This window comes from Alnus glutinosa, chromosome 6, assembly GCF_958979055.1.
Source record: "Alnus glutinosa chromosome 6, dhAlnGlut1.1, whole genome shotgun sequence".
In the NCBI taxonomy this organism is placed as follows: Eukaryota; Viridiplantae; Streptophyta; class Magnoliopsida; order Fagales; family Betulaceae; genus Alnus; species Alnus glutinosa.
The window spans coordinates 11,748,565-11,769,756 of record NC_084891.1 but is presented as its reverse complement, the minus strand read 5'-3'; the positions used below and the strand labels follow the sequence as shown (position 1 = coordinate 11,769,756).

The window sequence follows — 21,192 nt, the reverse complement described above, 5'->3', positions numbered from 1 at the left end:
ACTATGAGGTCTTATATCCAATAGCATTTAGCCATGTCAGCCTATTTCGAGTGGTGACGTCCTACCATAGCAGGACCTTGGGACGTAATTGGAAGGGTTTGCGTCGGTGATACTCTAATATCTTCGTTCATGATCTCTTTACAAATATATTCTAAAATTTACTGTCAATTTCAAATTAAAATCTTAAAACTTTAATTGCGTCGATGTAAATCAATTTTGTATTAATTAAAAATAGTAGAACTTATTTCAAAATTTTTTTTTTTTTATTTTATATTTGATGTAAGGTATGTGTAAACAAAAGAGGAAATTTAGGGTTTAATATAATATCACATAATTAATATTATTTTAATCCTTAAAAATGTCGTTAATCTTAATTTAAATAAGAGCATAAAATTTAGGGTTTTTTTGTTGCCTTTTAATAATTCTATAACAAAGATTCTTTCTTTTCCAAATAAAATAGGAAAGAATCTTTTTTACAATTTTCATTATATTTTATAAATTTAACGGTATATATACGTTGTTATATAATAAATATATCGTCATGTTATTTAAAACTTTTAAATAAGGTGACATTATTTATAATATTAAATGCGATTCACAAATTTAATGGTTGATTTGCTAAAAAAAAAAACATTGTATGGAGATGGGTTGCCGAATGATTTGTACCATTTTTCTAAAATCTTATATGCACTAGTTGTTTGAATTTTCTACTTAATCCAATTTTCAACAAATGACACTTTAGGCACTTGACATTTTATAAATTAGAGTGTAAACGAGTCAAGTTCAAACAAGTAGTGCCTATGCAAGCTCACCTCATTTACACTCTTCATGAGCTCAAACGAGTATTAAAAGGTGAGTTCGGCTCTGCTTGACAAGAAGAAAAATCTTGTGCGAGCTCGAGCTCGAGCTCGTCTATGAACCGAGCTGAGTGTCGTGTAGAATTTTAGTAATTTATTTATTGAAGAAAAAAAAAATTAAATAAACAAAAACAATAGATAATAAAATATTAAATTTTATTTATTAAATTCTAAAAATCAAAATACAATTACAACTTACAAGATAGACTTTTACAGTTAGAAATCAAAATTAAACAAAAACAATCACAAATCAAATGCAATTATGATCAATGGGGTTTACGTAAAAATTCAAGGCTCCAATCAAAGCTAAAATTCATAGGGACATATATCCACAAGAATCCAGCCCCAAGCATCCAATAAATATGTTGATTCAAATCAGGTAATTTTGAAACGGGTTCAGACGATTTCATCAAGACCTTACTGAAATTTGAGAGAACCTGTTTTGGTTTCAATAAGCCAAAGCAGTGAGGCTTCCTTTATTTATAACCACGGAGGGTTGTTAGTTTAGTACATAGGATTACAAATAAAGTATACATGTAGGACAAGCGGCTTTACAAGAATACAAATAAAATATAGAAGCAGGACAGATGGCTTTACAAGAATACAAGTAAAGTGTAGATGTAGGATGTAATGTCTGAGATATTACTTGAGCGTTTAAGATGAAAATTTTAGTAAGAAAATGATTAGAAGTAATAAGATGTCAAGAAAATGTAAGAAAACACTTCAAAATCCAAGAAATGGAGTTTCTAGACATTTGCTCCAAATGGGGTCTGGACGGAAGTCACAGAGATCAAACATTTGCTCTCTGGAGCAGGCGTCCAGACGGCAGCCACAAAGAGGAAAATTCTACAGTGCAGAATGCACGCGTCCGGACAACCATTTACTCGGTCCGGACGACACGCAATATAAAAGTGAAATGAGCGATTTTTGGCTTATTTCTCCGGAATTTCCACCCCTCAACATGATTTTTCTCTACGGTTTTCATAGAAAAAACCTTTGATCTACGAAAATCCAATCCTCGAACCTCAAATCTAACTTCGAAAACGTGATCTACGAAGCCCGATCTACGTTTTTACCGATTGGTTTGAGGTAGTTTCGTAAACTTTTATCTTTTGAGATTTTGAGCTAAATCTTGTAATATTAGAGTTTAATCTTTGATATTCTTTAGTATTCGTGTGTTTTGGAGCTTCCAAAATATTCCACAAGCTTTAGATAGCATTTGGGTGAATTTTGGTAAATTTTCTAAAACCCTAATTTTGGGTATTTGTCTAGATTGTGGTTTTAGTTATCTAACCCTAAGTAAATCTTATGGGCTAGTGCATGTTATTTGTGTTGGGTTAGTATTTTATGTTAATAGGTAGTTGATTGGAATCCTAGAAAATCTATGGGTATTCCATGAGTGTAGCCTTTAGCGATTGAAGCGCTATTCAAGTGCTTAGAGTTCAAAATGCTAAGTGTTGTGCCATGTGTTATTTACAGTGGCGCATTGCAAGGCATTATCTAGGAATCTTAGTTGAGCTTGTTATCCACGCAACCAATGTGAGTATTCTACTCACTGAGAAAATGTTATTATGCTTTAAATATTTTATAGAAATGAAATGTCATGTTGTTTTCATATTGAACCGACAATACGTTGAATATGTGTTTTGGATGTTTTAAATTAATTCAAGTATATTGAGATATGACAATGCTATTCAAGTGTTTTGAGATTGTGAATATGAAATTGTGTTTTGAGGTATGATTTGATGAATTTTGATGCCTGTTGCGGTTGGGATTTAAAATTACGCAAATTATTTGAGATAATGACATGTTGAAATGTTTATGTTTTATGAGAATGTTGTGTGTTAAAAGCATGATCATGAATTCTAAAGGTGAGAATAATACATAAGACACAATATGAATCGAGGCAAGCCTCCAATATTATACAAACGGACAAGTCCGTGAAGGCAAGCCCTCGATACTGCTAAGAGAATCTTAATGATACTGTGAAGGACAAGTCCTTATAAAAGTGAGTTGTAAGCTCTCACTACCTCGAAGCAAGCCCCATAATGTAATATTAATGTACACGAAAGAATATCTTTGAAGCTGCCAGGACAAGTCCCAGAGTGAAATAATAATATATATGAGCATGCATCACATTATTTTATGATATTTGAGATGTTTTTATGATATGTAGTAGTTTTCATGCTAGACGTATCTATATGCCTATAAGGCTGATGGGAACAGTGCATATGTATATGTTTACGGATGGGTTGCATTGATTTAAAGGCACTGAACTTCAATGTATTTAGATGTTTATGCTACACTATTGGGTAATGCAAGTGTCTTCGAGTAGGTAGGCGGACTGCCATTTGGTTCCCAGTTTGGGCATACTTGTATACTAGAGCTTCGCTCAGGTGCATGTATGACTAAGCCAATGGATCAAAGACACTAAGCTATAATACACTTAGACACGGAGTTATTTATATTTGGAAACACTGGATCTTTTGTATAGCTAAGCAAGATACCGTTGTTTTGAGCTCCAATGTACTTAGATATTTACACTACCAAATGCAATCCCATGTCTTCATGTTTTCAAGTGAATTTGGTTGCATTTTCTGAAGGGATCCTATATACATACATATCAGGACAAAACCATGCACATTAAGTAATTATTTGGAAAAGGAGGTGAATAGATTATTTAGCATGACTTAACGAGCAGAAGGGAGATTGCATTGTCCAGTTTTTCTTTGACTACCATGCTTTGAACATTACCCAAATTTTTCTTGGCTTTCAATCATAATTCTTGTGTTAAGGTACCAAGTAATGGCTGCTGTGACCACATGCTACAGTTGATATAACAACTTTGCAACTATCACCATAACCTATGACAGCTACATAATAGTATTTCCACTCTTCACGTCTATCTCTAATACCACTTTATTTAAATTTTAATTAGATCATAAAATCAATTAGGCTTCAGACATTTATATGACTTGTGATGGAAATCTTGTGAAAATAGCTTTAATATTCCATTATTTTTATTTTACCTCTTCGTCATGATATTCGAATAAAATTCAATTCCAACACTGTTACACAAAACTAATGTTGTATTCCAATAAAGGACTTGTGTTTATTTTTTCTCACAGCTACCAATTGCTAGTTGTTACACTTGCCATACATTGGGTTCTTTATAAGCTCAAAATATGAAAGGATTTGGAGACAGATTGCTACAAATTTCTATTATGGACCTTGCTTTTTCCACATTTTCATACGCAATATATATGTTGTATACACTTTTTTAGAATCACACACAACACCCAAGGTTATTGAATAGTCTACTTTAACTTCAGTGACATTCATTTGTTTTTAACTACATGAAACACTTTGGGCTTTATGACAACCTGGTTGACTTTATACAACAAATTCTCTCATTTGGAGCAATCAGCGCTTGCAGTACTCCTTCCAAAGTGTCTATACTAATTTTATTTTTTTCATATTATTTGACTACTGTGTGTTGTGCTCTAGATTGAATCCCATAAATGCTATGGGTGTTCTGTAAGTGATTATCTCATCTTATTTACAATTCTATATTTTCAATATTGGGCTTCGGATGACTTCACTTTCAGTCTTGTTGTGTCACCTTACCTGTTTGTCATTCCATTAGCTGAGCAAATAACTAAAAAGTAAGTTCTCAAGCCACTTCAAAGCCCTTCAAAAAGGGTATAGCTACCTTGTTGCTTAGGAAACATACCTCAGTTCCCTTTCTTTCCTCTTGTTCAGTCTTCTTTTTTTTTTTAAAAAAAAAAAAAAAATCTCTAGAGTACAACTAGAACTCTCTTCCGAGTCAAACCAGGCTCAAACCATTCAGATAGACTTACTAAAACCACAACTCTATTACCAAAACTCTAATCTAACAAAGTCCTTATCAACTAAAACTCACTACGTTAAACTACAGCTAAAGATATCACACCTATAATGCTTATCTAGAAGTAACAATCTTTATCAACAATGAGATAATCCTGGGCCTAATCATTGACAGAGAATGAGAAGAGAAATAGATCAGAAACTTAAAATTAGGTTATATATTTTTAATTATTTATATTTTTTTATTTTTAATATATATATATACAAACCGGTTACCCGGTTATTAACCGATTTCCTAAAACCCTATAACTAGTAACAGCAACCGGGGTCTTCGTTTATCCAGTTGTAGTTATTTAAGGTTTTTCTATTTTTTAGTTATCCTGTTAGCGGTTTTTGGCTGTTATTAACCGTTAATAACCGCTTCGTTTGTACACCCTACAAAAGACTAAAAGAAATTCTAGACAAGATTCAATGGCGTCTGTACTCAACACACTTTCCAACTAAGCTAGTTCTTTCCTCGGGCATATAGCCCACAATACAATCACTAAAGACAGGAACAAAATATTTCGCACCTCCACCATTTATGTAGCAAGTAAACGAGCTTGTGGATATTTTATATTATCTGATTGATTTAATTACGCTTCAAAGTTATTTACTGCATTTGATTTTACTAGTGAGGACTAAATTCCAACCATGTTCAAGCTGACCAAGTAGCCAAGTTACCATCATATATTCTTTTGTTTATCTTTGAGCTTCTACAGGAAAGAGTTTGTCAGTCACGGATGTCATGCATCCTGACTCGCCAAGAACCCCATCGCCATTTCAAAGGTGACAACAAGAACTCCCGCCTGGGCCGACTAGGATACATCCCGCCAAAGCGCTAGTGGTACTCCCTTACTTGGCTACCCAAACAGTGTCGTGTATGCCCACCTACTAAATCACCATCTCCATTTCGAAGGTGATGGTAGGAACTCCCGCCTGGGTCGACTAGTGTACATCCTATCGGGTGCAAGTGGTACTCCCTTACTCGGCTACCCAAACAATGCTAGGTATGCCCACCTACTAAATCACCATCTTCACTTCAAAGGTGACGACAGGAACTCCCGTCCGGGCCGACTAGGGTACATCCCGTCGGGCGCGAACGATACTCCCTTAGTCGGCTACCTAAACAGTGTACGGTCATAGCAAATTTCGCAACAGTTAACGCAAAACTAATCCTAAACACGCACATACAAATCTGACGAAATGGGAGGAGCCAAAGACCATGATGTATCAAAACTAATAACCAACGAGGAAGCATAGAACAACCACAAGGAAGTGCAAGTGCATATGCATTCAAGAAATCAACATTATATTTAACAAATTTTGTTTACTGGTTTTTGGGGATTGGTTACAAAGAGAAATCAAGAGTTGGGTGCACCTGAAGGTCCCCTTTCAAAAGCCAAAGGACACTCTACCCGAAAGTCCTCTTTCAAAGGACACTCTGCCCAAAGGTCCCCTCTCAGAAGCCAAAGGGCACCCTGCTCGATGGTCCACTCTCAAAAGCCAAAGGGCACTCTGCCTGAAGGTACTCTCTTAAAAGTCGAAGGGAATGGGAAACTGCTGGAATTGAGGCCCACGAACTATCTTTTACTTAATTCTCATTGGCTTACACAAATAGCCTAAGGAAATGGAGGATTGCTGGAATGGATGCCCACAACACTATCTTCAACTTAATTCTCATTGGCCTACACAAGTACCCCAAGGGAACGAGGGACTCATGGAATGGAGGCTTACATTCCCCACTAGCCCGATAAATAGCCGACTCAATATCTATACGGCCCAAGCCCAAGCGTAATTTTTGGGTGGCATAGGAGCCCGCAAGCTCAATGGCACCTGACTTGAGGCACACGCACGTCGCCAAAGAGCCAACAAATCCCCATGATTATGAGACCACAAATCACTCTCATAAAGAAGTAAATGAACGTCCACCAAAAGGAATCACTTAAAATACTTCACGAAAGACAAAAATATTCATAAATATAGTAAAGGAGAAAGGAAACTCCCAACATGATCAAAGGCCCAATCAACCACTAAGTCAGCAATACTCCCCTTAAACATGCATCCAATCAAGCCAAGACCACCTCTATATAAGGTTAGTCAAAGGCTAGACCCATGTATGCTCTCATGCCCTAATCTTCACCTATCTCTTTCATTATCACCCATATACTTTACTGACTTAAGCATTAGACGTGATATCACTGCCCCCTACCCTCTTCGCGATGCACCACTATGACGTTTGGTTGTTTTGTAGGGATCCAAGATTGAGGACTAGATGTATGTAGTCATTGTTGATTTTTGGCATTAACACTTATGGATCTTACCTTTTAACTATTTTGCGAAAAAAAAAAAAAAAAAAAGGGCGCGCGGGGGAAATGCCCTTTCCTGTAGCCCAATTAATTTGAAAATAGTTGCAAGTAGATTCTTCTTGTTGCTGTTGCTTTGTTGCTGTTGCTTCAACAATACAGAACGTTGTTCAATATGTCTACAATAATTCAAATGGTTGCTGATTCACTGAATGTTGGATTTGTATTTGAACAACTTTGCACTATTGGACTTTAATTTTCATTTAGGTCTTAACATTCTTTAATTTGTTATTTGTTTGTCCTGTTAGAGAATTTATCAGCTTAAGCTTTTAGGATAAATGGCGATTTAAAATAGTATATGTAATACCCTAACCATTAATTAGGGTGAAGTATAGCCTTTATTGATGTTGATGAGGGTTATGGATGAGATCCTTGTGGTCTTATTCTTCGTAGAATAAGGCTGTGAAACGAATTATGAAGTTAACTACTAGTTAGTTAATTTCACTGAAGCGTTACAGTATCATAACAAAGGTCCTGAGTTTGAACTATATCTCATTCATTTACCTCTCATTTCAATTAAATATTCTATGTGTTAGACTTCACCTATCAAAAGGGAGCTTGAATCCACACGTGAAGGGGTGTTAAAAGTTTTGATTAAATGATTAAATCTACCTCTTCTTATAAGCTTCACCTTTTGGAATAAGTGGTGATTTAACATATATAGTATTTGAGCCAAAGTTCATGAATTCGGACCTTGACTATTTCATTTACCTGTCATTTCAATTAAATAATCTACGTGTTGGGCTTCACCTATTAAAAATGAAGTTTGAGCCCACATGTGAGATTGAGTATTTGATTAAATGATTAAATTTACTCATTCCTACAAGCTTAAGTGATTTTCATGGTATTAGTCTATTAGAGCCATAGACTAAAACCAGTTTTCGATCCTCTTGAATTTTTTTTTTGTGATCATTAAAAAAAAAAAAAAAAAAATGAAGAGGAAGAAAGAAATTGTAATGCCCTGTATTTTAAGATATTAAATAAAATATCTTAAAATATGATTTAAAACCTAATAATAATGAAAAAGAATAAATATGAATATTTATAGAAATAAATATTCATTTAGAAGCCTTTATAGTTTTAATTTGATAAAAAACTCAAACGGACCTTAAACTTTGGAATAACGAAAATTGGGTCAAACGAACTCCGTTTTCGTCGATTCAAAAGCCAGAACGCTCGCCTCAAAGTTCTCTAACTACCCTCCTAATTTCATAATTTTTGGACTCCATTTAGTATCTAAAAACATCCTCTAAAAATTATACCTCTGAATTGGACGAAAATTCAGATATATAGATTTTGTAGGCCCATTTCTATTTCTATAAAAACTCAGCCAAGCCCATGTTAGCCCAGCCCATCTCATCCCAGCCTCCTTACACGTTGATACTGCCCAGTTACTGCCTAGTTTAATTGCAAAGAGAATCAAAGCATCTAGTTAGAAGCTAAGATTTAGTTAGGAAAAGATAAGAAAATTATGCAATCTAATGATTGAGATTCCTTTAGATGAGATGAGTCACCTAGCTATTCCCCTAGCTTGATGAATCATGTGCGACTCCTTCCTCTCTTTTCCTTCTCTGATTTTTATCCTTCCCTTGAGATGAGTTACGAATGCCCAGCTCACCTCTACAAGCCCAAACTTGCTGCCCAAGTAGCATTCTTGACCATCAGATCAGATTAAAAATCAAGCGATCTTGAACGTCCAAAAATGTATAAATTGAGGTGCATTCCCCTTTACATTTCACGCACAAGCTGCTCCATTCTTCTTCTTCTTTCTTTCTTTCTACGTTTTGCAGAATTCTCTAGCTTTCTCCCTGTCTTCCTCTATTTTACAGCAGGAAACCAGAAACTCTTCATCTTCTATGTTTCTCTTCCAACCAGCAGCAACTCTCTCCTTCCTTCTTCTCTGTTCTCCTTCTTTCCCGTTCTTCCCTTTACTCTCTCTTGCCGAGAGAGACACAGGGAGACTGAACGAGAGACTGAGAGACCGTGAGAGGGAGAGAAGAAACTGAGTAGGAGACCCAAAACCGATCCTCCCTTCTCTTTCGGTCACTGCTTAACCAAAATAAGAACAGAAAATCTGCTGCATCACTTCTTTTAAAAGCTGCAGAAATTCCCTCATCTTCCCCTCCCTTTGATTCTTTCGGCTCATGTGAGTTGCTGCAAGAGAGAATTCTCTTGTATCTCTCACGGTTAAGAATCAGAAAAAGAGAAAAAGATTCTCTTGTTAAGTCTTCTTCTCTCTCAAACTCTCTCTTCTAGTGGCCGTGGGAGCGTCTTTAGAAAGAACAAAAAAAAAAAAAAAAAAAAAAAAAAGAAAGGAAAACAAAAGAAGTGTCTCTCTCGGTCAACTAGGATAGAAAAGGAAAAGAGTATAAATAAATAAAAGAGAACCAAGTCTGTGTGTGTGGTGAGAACACAAAAGGGGTTCTCTCAACTTTCTCACACTCGGGTCCCACAAACAAAAATAGACAAAATAAAAGAAATAGAAGCTCTCTTTCTCACCGTCTATAATCTCTCCCAACCAGGTATCTATACAAAATATATAACCTAGTGATATATTTGGTAAGTCATTTATAAGGTTTTGTTTTAATGTTTTATAAGGGTCGTCAAAGGAATCTAACGTTATAAGTTGTGTTTTAAATAGGGCTTTTTAGGTGGCGTAATGATTTATAAATCACAACGTTATAATAAAATACGTGGTAATATAATTAACCTATTTTATGCCGTTATAATATTTAAGCAACATTAGAAATTGGGATAAGTGATTTATTAGTCAAAAGTGATAAAATATTAAAATAGGTTCTTAGTATTTTATACTAATATATTATCAAATGTATATAACTGTGCAGTCATTTTTCCTGTGGATCTTTCTTTGTAGCAGAGAACTGTGAGTATTTCTTACTCACTGAGGGTGATGCTGAATTTCCATAATGTTGTGGTTTCTGTTTTATTTAATTGTTTGCGCATGTGGATTTTGCATATTTTGTTATTTTAATTAATGAATTTAATTATTACAAAGTTGTGAGTGACGTCTGCCAACGGATCAGGGAGTGACGTCTGCCTGAGCCAAAAATATTAATAAACAACAGAGTAGGGAGTTATGTCTGCCTACGGAACAGGGAGTAACGTCTGCCTGTGCCAAAAAGATAATAAATTATTAGAGGAGTGACGTCTCCTTAGAACTCGCTAAACGGGAGTTACGTCTCCTATCATTCGCTAAACGGGAGTTACGTCTCCTATCATTCGTTAAACGAGAATTACGTTTCCTTGAATCTATGTGTTAGAGTTACGTCTCTAAAGATTGAACGCAAGAAGCTCATGATTTATTTTATAATAAGACTGTGCATATAAAACTGTCATTTTATTATGTCATTGCATTGTGATATTTATTTATAATAAATCAGCAATTATATTATTATTGAAAACAGTGGACTCACTAGGTATTTTTGTATTATTATTTCTCTCTATATTATATATTAATACAGGTTATGAAGATGAGGAGTATCAGGATTGTCCAAACCTTTAGGCGATCTTGATAGCAGTATCTGAGACTAGGATGCCTCCCATTTTTGTGGACTTATATGTTTAGTCCATTATTATAATATCCGGAGAATAATATTTATATTTTTGTTAGTATGTATAAAATGTTTGTAAATTATCTGTGCCATACATGACACAAATACTATTTTAATGTGTAATTATTCAATTACACTCTTTCTATATATTTTGAAGTATTTTGTTAGAAGCTCTGATGTGTCAATATTAAGAAAAAATATATTCCGCTGCTAACATTTAACTCTGGTGAGTTAGTAACGTTACATGGAAAAAAAAAAAAAAAAATTTCACTTACGCTTTTTGTAAAAGGCGGGACGTTACAGAAATAAAATGTACAAAAGTTTAGTTGGTCCTCTTTTGGCCTATTATTGTTAAAGACCCATCTTCGATCACCGTCACTGACTACCTCCAACCAACATCATCAGCCACCACCAACTCCAAGTTTCCAGCCTCCGCCACCGCCGCAATCTGCCATCTCTGAAAATTTCAAAATCATTCACCTTGAATTTGAGGGGGGATGTTAGAGAATATATTCTCCATATAATTATGATTCGATATGATAGGAGAATATATGAGATTGTACATTACTTACCTTTTATAGAATTGATTGTAATCAAGCTTGGTGGTAATCAAATCTAATTGATTTGATTATTATACTTACCTATCTCACATCTTCTATAAATATGAGTCTTTTGTATGTAACAATATCAAGTGAATATGAGATTGTACGTTACTTACTTTTTATAGAATTGATTGTAATCAAGCTTGGTGGTTATCAAATCTAATTGATTTGATTATCATACTTATCTATCACAACTTTTCTATAAATATGAGTATTTTGTATTGTAACATCATCAAGTGAATAAGAGCAAAATGTAGGTTTAGGGCTTTATCTTGTAAATATAGGTTATAGACCGAACCCCGTAAAATCGTTATATTTATTTTCTTTATTTCCCTATCATTTTTCTATTTTCATTCGCATTATTAATTTTTCTTATGTCTAACTCTCTTCTTTCATAGGATATGACAATCCTCTGTCAATTGGTCAAGCTTGCCAATTTGAAAAGATGCTAGTCAAATATCTAAAAGTTCTTTTTACATAAGCTATATATAGAGAGAGTGATAATGCTAAGGGTATCAAATCTTTTACCAAGAGATGGGTATCAACTGAAAAATGGAGCTGCCGATGAGAATGAAGCCCTTTGAGTATCTATAGGAGATGAACAAAGATCGATGTTTGTCTGATGAGAAGTTGTTCTGATGCGAATACACTATTCTTTCACTTCAGTCATGTTAAGGATAGAAATCATTTTTTATAAATGTTAATTTGTATTCCCTAAATAAAAAGATTTAGATGATTTGTTAACTCTAATTTAAGGAATATGTTTATATTTGAAATTATTCAAATCACATATAAAGCTCTATAAATAGAACTTTGTACTCAAATTAAATACGAAGGAAAGATATAGCTTATAAGGCTTTAACGTGTGAATGTTTGTCATAGGCTAAACCATCTTAGGGTGCGTTTGTGATTGCGATTTCATAAACAATAAGTGTAATTTTAAACCAAATCGCAAAACATAAATCGTTTGGGAACTACATTTTTAAAAATTGAGACAGAAAATCTGCTTTTTCAAATCACAGGTAAGATTGTGCTTTTTTGAAAACGTAGAATTTTAAAGGCTAATTTTGCGATTTTAAAGGCTAAACTGCGATTTTGTTAAAAGCTTAACTGTGTTTTTAAAATCATTTTTTTCAAATCACACATTTTAAAATCGTTATTTTAAGTCGCATTTTTTGAAATCGCAAACCCAATCGTACCCTTAACTTATGTATCACTCACTCCTTTCTTTATTTCTTTAAATTATTATAAGTTTCTATACGGTATTAGTGCCTTTCGGCAAACACCAGGATTGAATCCAAATGGTCTTGTGATTTTTTATTTATTTTTTTTCGCTATAGCAAAGCACTCATAATTATTGCGTCCCTCACACCGCAGCACCTCTTTTTTTTTTTTTTTTTTTTTTTTTGCAATCTTTTAATCTTTTCTGAAAAATCCACACAAACACGGCAGCTGCAAGCCTTGGTACAGGTAAAGTTTTTTATTTATTTATTTATTTATTTAATTATTTTTAAACTCTCTACCCATCTCTAAGTAAAAGATTTAGTACCCATATCATTCATTATATATATATATATATATACACACGCGCATCGAATGTTGTTAACATAACAATTAGATTAGCTTTCTTTATATTTTGAGAACAGAGTCATTCCATCTATAGTTGGAACACTTTCGTTGGTAAAGTTAGTGTTAATGGATCTCTTGGATGGTTTAAGGGTTGGGTCTCCTTGCATTAGTTTTAGACGCTCTTGATGGTCAGTTTTTTTGTCTTGCTGCTTCAGTATATTTACCTTTGCATCGGTTGCTCCTCTCTTTCTTCTTATTCTCAATTAATAATAGATTAATCCACAAGCAAACACTAAAAACTACTTTTTTTTTATCTTGTACGATCAATAATATAATGCTGAAGGAGATATCTATAGCCTACTAATTCCACCATTTGTCTTTTGATTATATCAGTTGCTGGGTATCCTTGGAGATAAATTGATCTTCAAAAATAAATTTCTCCCTTAGTAGTCTATTAGCATTGGTACTTTATCATTAGCTAGAAAAATTAATACTAGCCAAAACCAGATCAGATAATTAAGCCACTAACAAATGAGAAAGAGGGAACATGTAATAAAAGAACGAACTGAATTATATAGAAACGTCAAGAAATTACTATACAATTTCTGAAAACACAAAACAACACTCGTACCCCGTGTTACAAGCTTGTCTAGCGTGCACAAGAAGTGTGCAAAGATTTAAGAGCTTTCCACTGTGTAAGATTTTCTACTGGGATCAACAGAGGATTAAGAGAAACACTCCTATCTCGAACATATGGGTTAAACCCAACTGCCTTCACTTTCTCCAACCTTGTCTCATATTTCACTCTCTTATCCTGCAAACCCATGAAGTTCTCTTTCCCAGGCGTCCATGCAGGTTCCTCTTTAGCTTTGAGGGCTTTCCATTGACTAAGATTTTCTATTGGGACCAACAGAAGATTAAGAGAAACACTCCTATCTCGTGCATATGGGTTAGACCCAACTGCCTTTACTTTCTCCAACCTTGTCTCAGATTTCACTCTCTTATCCTGCAAACCCATGAAGTTCTCTTTCCCAGTCGTCAATGGAGGTGCCCCTTTAGCTTTGAGGGCTTTCCACTGAGTAAGATTTTCTACTGGGACCAGCAAAGGATTAAGAGAAACACTCCTATCTCGAGCAAATGGGTTAGACCCAACTGCCTTCACTTCCCCGGCACACAAACCACATATCGGCACAGGACTACCATCATCCTCATGCAAGCCATCATAATTGTCATTGTGATCATCAATATCATCAAGATCACTATCCTCACAATCTAGTTCATCATACTCACTACAATTCAGAGGATAGGATCCTGAGCTTAATGTGATCCAACTGTTTTCTGAAAACAACCTGGATTGGCTTGATGTTTCTATATTTTCCTCCTCCCCATTCTTACCACCGCCATCACTCTCCAGTAAAGAATCCGAAGCTTCATCATTACAGGAAACATATTCATAAATTTCGACATTAGGGTCGAATCTGACTTTCTTTCTGGTCCCAAAGCTCAACTCTTTCACAGGCTTATCCCTACAAACAAACCCCATCAGAATCTATGTCGAAAAACAAGAACAAACTTTTAAGGAAAAAAAAAAAACAGCTTTAGTTATCAAATAAAAACTATTGGGAAGTAGTGAAATCTAAACACGTATAGAATTTGATAACTAACCAGACTTGTGAAGCCGGTTTGTTGACAAGATTTCTCGAGGTGCCCTTCGTTGGAGAGATAGTAGATCCCATAGGCTTAAAACTTAAATTTCTCTGCAACAAATTTCAGAATTCAATTTCAGTTTTTTAATTCGATAGAAACAACAATCAAATTAAGCTCTGACAAGACATGCAGTGGCATCCATAATTTCTCCAGCAGCTAAGACATAAAATACATTTTCAACATAAGATCGCTCTATGGAACAAATAAATCAGGGTAAATACAACTAAAAATAAATGGTAATAAAATGAGCAGAACAACAATCTTGAACTTGTGCTTCTCAGAGAGTAAGTACAATAGATGGAGCAAGCAAATTTCTATGAAAACTGAGAGTGACAACCATACAAATCATGTTGATCCTAATGCAGAGGACATTTTGCAAATCCAAAATCAAAACCTTTTTTAAAACATGGATGGTTATGGTTTATGGCTATCCAAGGAAGAAATACCATAAAAAAAAAAACCCTAAAATTAGCCTATGAAACATATGTAAAGCGCGGAAATAAATTGATAATATTGATATAGCTGGCCATTTATATAATCATGTTTCCAATGTTATCAATGAACCAATACAGAGATAGAAGACCATAAAATACCCAAATTCAACGGAAAACCCCTAACTCCAAAAAAGGCTTGCAAATCTCCAAAGAAAGAAGAAACTCACCTTATGAACCTAGTCAAACCCTTCCTTGTTGTGGTTGCCAACTTGCCGTGAGCGCGAAGAACGTTTCTTGGAGGGCTTTTGAAAAAGCGAAAACCAAGAAACAAAGAAACCAAGAAAGATGTTCTTGGCGTCTGTGAGCGCGAAGAACGTTTCTTGGAGACCAAGAAACAAAGAAAACAAAGAAACCAAGAAAGATGTTTTTCGAAGAACGTTTCTTGGAGAGCTTTTCAAGAAGAGGGAACAAGAAACCAAAGAAAAATATTTCTTGGCGTGAGCCTGAGAGGCGTATTTATAGGAGGACAGATGACGGTCGTCATCCTTTCCAATCCTTTCCCATCTAGGATTGGATCCAGTGGCGGACTCAGGCCGGTAAAAATGGAGGGCCAAATCGAAAAAAAAAAATATTTTGAGGGGGCAAAATTAAAAAAAATTAGGGAGTAAAATTTTAATTTTAAATTTTTTTTTTGTGAGAAAAAAAAAAATTTTGGGGAAAATTTTGGGGCTTGGGCCCCAATGTAGGACCGCCCCTGATTGGATCCCCACTATTATTCCTGAAAGGGAAATGATAGACAGGGGTCCGTCCCCTGTCCATCTTTTAATAATAAAATAATATATTATATAAATAAAAAATAAAAAATTAGAAAGGATAAATGAAAAAAAATATATAATATATTATTTTATTATTAAAAGATTGATAGGAGATAGACAACCGTCCTCTGTTTATCATTTTCCTTCAAGAAGTGATATGGAGGAGACGAAACTTTGCAAACCCTTTATCATTAAAAAAAAAAAAGTAAATATAATCAAAAATGACACTTTTTTTATTATATTTGGTTTTTTATTAAAAATGACCGGTTGGGAGACGGTTTTTTGTTTCCAAAAATCATTTTTCCTATTATTCAGGTTATGTTTTTTATGTGTAATGCTACATATCATCTCTTTGTCCTCATTTTATCCTCTCAAAATTGATGTAACTTTTAAAATCACTATTGAATTTATGATAGATCATTATTGGATTTTGATCTAATGGTAATTTTAAAAACTACATTAATTTTAAGGGGATAAAAAGAGGACAAAGAGATGATATGTAGTATTACTCGTTTTTTATATGGTCCAGGTGCTTTGAAAAAAATTGCAGTATACTTTTTTGTTTTTTAAAAAAAAAACACACACAAAGAAAGGAGGACAGATTTGTCTTCTAGCCGTCTCGTCTACCTTGAAACCAATCGTAGTCAAAGTATTTTTATTTTTTTTTTAACAGAAAGGAAGAAGTAAATCAAATTAGAATATATATATATATATATAGGCTAATAAAATGAAGATGAAAGTACATGTACTTACTTAAATTATCACTCATTGATAATATTCTTCTAAATTATTGACTAAGTCGATGTCTCTATAAATTATCAAAATTTGTCAATACCTCTTCAATAATAAAAATCTTTTTTTTTATAAAATTTTTAAAAAAATCTTAAATTTCTTTTTTCTTTAAAAAAAATTCTATAAATAAAACAAAAAATAAAAAATATGCAAAAACCAAGTGGTTGGCTCTCAGCCACCGTCCCCCTCTAGCTGGCCTCCGGGTGGTCAAACCACCCATACCCATTTGGGGATGGACGAAGTGGGCGAACCATCTCTAATTTGGCTAAAAGGGTAGCCGAACCAATCTCTTAGTTTTTCTTTTTATTTTTAGGTGATACATACCCCCACTAGATGTAGTGGTAGGAGACTTGATCTTACTAGAACTTTCAGGGGCAATGGTGTCCCAAGATTGAGTATTTTCAGCTAAATGGTCAAAGTATTCCCAAGCCTCATTGGGGTCTTTGTTTAAAAATTCACCATTGCACATCATTTCAACAAATTGGCGTATTTGGGGCATCAAACCCTCATTGAAAAAATTAATGGTGCGCCAACTTTCATAGCCATGATGTTGGCAAGAGTTTAACAAATCTTTAAAACGTTCCCAATACTGATAAAATGTCTCATTTTCCTTTTGAACAAAATTCATGAGTTTGAACTATATCTCATTTATTTACCTTTCATTTCAATTAAATATACTATGTGTTAGGCTTCACCTATCAAAAGGGAGCTTGAATCCACACGTGAAGGGGTGTTAAAAGTTTTGATTAAATTTACCTCTTCTTATAAGTTTCACCTTTTAGGATAAGTGGTGATTTAACATATATTGTATTTGAGCCAAAGTTCATGAATTCGAACCTTGACTATGTTATTTCAAGTAAATAATCTACATGTTGGGCTTCACTTATTAAAAATGAAGTTTGAGCCCACATGTGAGATTGAGTATTTGATTAAATGGTTAAATTTACTCATTCCTACAAGCTTAATTGATTTTTCATGGTATTAGTCTATTAGAGCCATAGACTAAAACCAGATTTCGATCCTCTTGATTTTTTTTATTTTTGTGATCATTGAAAAAAAAAAAAAAAAAAAAAGGAACGAAAGTTTGTTTTGTGAGGTGAAGACATGAAAAAATAAATAAAGAAATAAAGAAATAAAATGTACAAAAGTTTGGTTGGTCATCTTTTGGCCTATTATTGTTAAAGACCCATCTTCGATCACTGTCACTGATTGCCTCCAACCAACACCATCAGTCACTGATGTGAACCCCGTCAAGAATAACGAGACCCAACAACGAAAGGGAACCCAAGACCGTTCTAAGGACAGATTCGAATGGAAAAACCTCGACCCGTTGTTTATGACAAACAAGAACCTCGGTATAAGGAAGACGCCACAAACGGTGGTGGAAATTCGGTTTGATAAGTCGATATGAACGCCACGGGAAATCCCGATAAGTTCGAGTAGTTCTTCAAAGAACCAAAGAGAATAAAACCTCACAAGTTTTATGAATCATCAATGTCTCGATTACATGGTAGGTACACCTATTTATACAAGAAAATTACTTGCGGAGAAAGTAGTTCTAATCCTAAAAAAATAAAACAAATCAATTCCTAGCAAGGAAAGAAAATAAGGTCCTAATCCAAAAAGTAAACAAATCAAAATATACTTAAATATCTAACTTAAATAAGGCTTGAAATCATTCTAAATATGGTACTCTTCATATTTCCATGCCGGTTCACCATCAATTGTCTTTGTGGTCCAACGTATTTCCATATAGCCCACCATCAATTATTCCGCATCAATTTGGTTTAGATTTTCTGCGATTGTTTTCTTGCCAATTCTTGGCCTTGACCGGATTCTTCTAGAACTTAAATCAAGGTGACAATTCTTTGTTGGCCACGTGGATCATGCTCAATGGGCCTCCACAAATTTGCTTGAGCCCATAACTCTTGGATGAGTCCGTTGAGCACATCCTTAAACTTCTTTGCTCGTGCTCTCGTAACCGGCCCAATTGGTACTTGAACGAGATACTTCAAAGCGGTGCCTTGATTTCCATCAGCCACCACCAACTCCAAGTTTCTGGCCTCTGCCCCCGCCGCAGTCTGCCATCTTTGAAAATTTCAAGATCTTTCACCTTGAATTTGAGAGGGGATGTTAGATAATATATTCTCCATATAATTATGATTGGATATGATAGGAGAATATATGAGATTGTACATTACTTACCTTTTATAGAATTGATTGTAATCAAGCTTGGTGGTAATTAAATCTGATCGATTTGATTATTATACTTATCTATCCCACATCTCCTATAAATATGAGTCTTTTGTATGTAACATCATCAAGTGAATACGAGATTGTACGTTAATTGTAATCAAGCTTGGTGGTTATCAAATCTGATTGATTTGATTATCATACTTATCTATCATAATTCTCCTATAAATAAAAGTCTTTTGTATTGTAACATCATCAAGTGAATAAGAGCAAAATGTAACTTTAGGGCTTTATTCTGTAAATATAGGTCATAGACCGAACCCCATAAAATTGTTGTATTTATTTTCTTTATTTCCCTATCATTTTTCTATTTTCATTAGCATTATTAATTTTTCTTATGTCCAACTCTCTTCTTTCATAGGATATGACAATCCTCTGTCAATTGGTCAAGCTTGCCAATTTGAAAAGATGCTAGTCAAATATCTAAAAGTTCTTTTTACATATGCTATATATAGAGAGAGATAAATGCTAAGGGTATCAAATTTTTTACCAAGAGATGAGTATGAACTGAAAAATGGAGCTGATGATGAGAATGAAGCCCTTTGAGTATCTAAAGGAGATGAACAAAGATGTTTGTCGGATGAGAAGTTGTTCTGATGCGAATACACTATTCTTTCACGCCATGTTAAGGATTGAAATTATTTTTTATAAATGTTAATTTGTATTCCTTAAATAAAAAGAATTAGATGATTTGTTAACTCTAATTTAAGGGATATGTTTGTATTTGAAATTATTCAAATCACATCTAAAGCTCTATAAATAGAACTTTGTACTCAAATAAAATACGAAGGAAAGATATAGCTTATAAGGCTTTAACATGTGAATGTATGTTATAGGCTAAACCATCTTAGGGTGTGTTTAGGATTGCGATTTCGTAAACAATAAGTGCGATTTTAAACCAAATCGCAAAACATAAATTGTTTGGAACTGCGTTTTTAAAAATTGCGACAGAAAATATGCTTTTTCAAATCGCAGGTAAACTGATGTTTTTTTTAAAAACGTAGAATTTTAAAGGCTAATTTTACGATTTTAAAGGCTAAACTGCGATTTTGCCAAACGCTTAATTACGTTTTTAAAAATCACTTTTTTCAAATCGCACATTTTAAAATAATTATTTTAAATCGCACATTTTGAAATCGCAAACCCAAACAAATCCTTAATTTATGTATCTTTCTCTCTTTTCTTCATTTCTTTAAATTATTATAAGTTTCTATATGATATTAGGGCCTTTCGGCTAACACCATGAGTGAATCCAAATGGTCTTGTGATTATTTATTTACTTTTTTTCGCTATAGCAAAGCACTCATCATTATTGCGTCCCTCGCACCGTAGCACCTCTTTCTTTCTTTTTTTTGTTGCCAAAAAAAAATAATAATAATAAAATAAAAAAATCCCCTTATAATGTCGATATGTTTTGTGTGTGATTCCACCCCCTTGAAATTGGGATTGTTCGCTCCCCTTTTGGTATAGCCCACTTTCTTGAAGGAAACTTGTTTGCTGTAGTCAAATCTGTAGAACCCAACAAGCCAACAGATGCAGAAGGTGTTTACTGGGAAACCACACGCATCTTTGTAGACCCTGCTGATGAATATCACATGGATGATCATGTAACAGTTCTGATCTGTTACTTCATAATTTCAAGAAGAAAGAGGAAGAAATAAGAGATATTTGAGAAAGAAGATTAAGAAAGAAATGAAGAAACAATGGAAGCAATTTCATTCACACAACTTGGCACTTCGAGGAGCCAAGATACCTCCATATCAACTCTGTTTCCAACAAGATTGAATGAATCCCTTTACAAACTCTTCTTTCACTTTTTATACCCGCGCATACCAACAAAATAACGAACTCCGCTACAACAAGTAACTAAACGATATCGTTTTGCAGAATCAACTAATAACAGAACAAATAATAAAACAACTAAACTCATCCAGCTAAGCTTCTCTTCTCGCGCCAGCTTCTTATTCACCAAGCAGCCACGTACCAATCCTTTATTCCTCAATCAGCCACGTACTAACATATAAGCCACGTGTCACGATCTTCAGGGAACATGTTACAGATCAGATCCTTCTTTCTATTTTCCCTTCAAAATTTTGTATTTTTAATTGTGGTTATTGCAGTATTAGATCTGGTTGATGTTTAAGAGGGGGAAAAAAAATTTCTGAAAAGCCCAAAAAAAAAAAAAAAAAAAAAAAACCCATAAAGAGAGAGAATGGGTTGAAACAAAAAAGTAAAATAAAATAAAATACCAAAAGGCATATGTGTGGCCATGTAGCCCATTTCAGGCCCATTATTAGCAATGTTCTGACCATAGTAGCCGATGCAAGTTAGAAGAAGCTG

At 34.2% G+C, this 21,192-nt stretch overlaps 1 protein-coding gene across 1 annotated transcript; it reads right to left on the bottom strand.

Moving 5' to 3' along the window:
• Nucleotides 1–13,404: 13,404 nt before the first annotated feature.
• Nucleotides 13,405–15,558, bottom strand: LOC133871070 (uncharacterized). Its single transcript, XM_062308424.1, has 3 exons — nucleotides 15,220–15,558; nucleotides 14,517–14,608; nucleotides 13,405–14,377 (listed from the first exon to the last, which is right to left on the bottom strand). Exons 2-3 carry the CDS (start codon nucleotides 14,585–14,587, stop codon nucleotides 13,501–13,503), a joined length of 948 nt encoding a protein of 315 aa, XP_062164408.1. The 5' UTR covers nucleotides 14,588–14,608; nucleotides 15,220–15,558; the 3' UTR covers nucleotides 13,405–13,500.
• Between the last annotated feature and the right edge of the window lie 5,634 nt (nucleotides 15,559–21,192).

Coding starts and splice junctions, on each gene's coding strand:
- LOC133871070 (XM_062308424.1), bottom strand. CDS start 14,587: ATGGGATCTACTATCTCTCCAACGAAGGGCACCTCGAGAAATCTTGTC. Junction 14,378..14,516: donor AAACCGGCTTCACAAGTCTG/GTTAGTTATCAA, acceptor GTTTGTTTGTAG/GGATAAGCCTGTGAAAGAGT.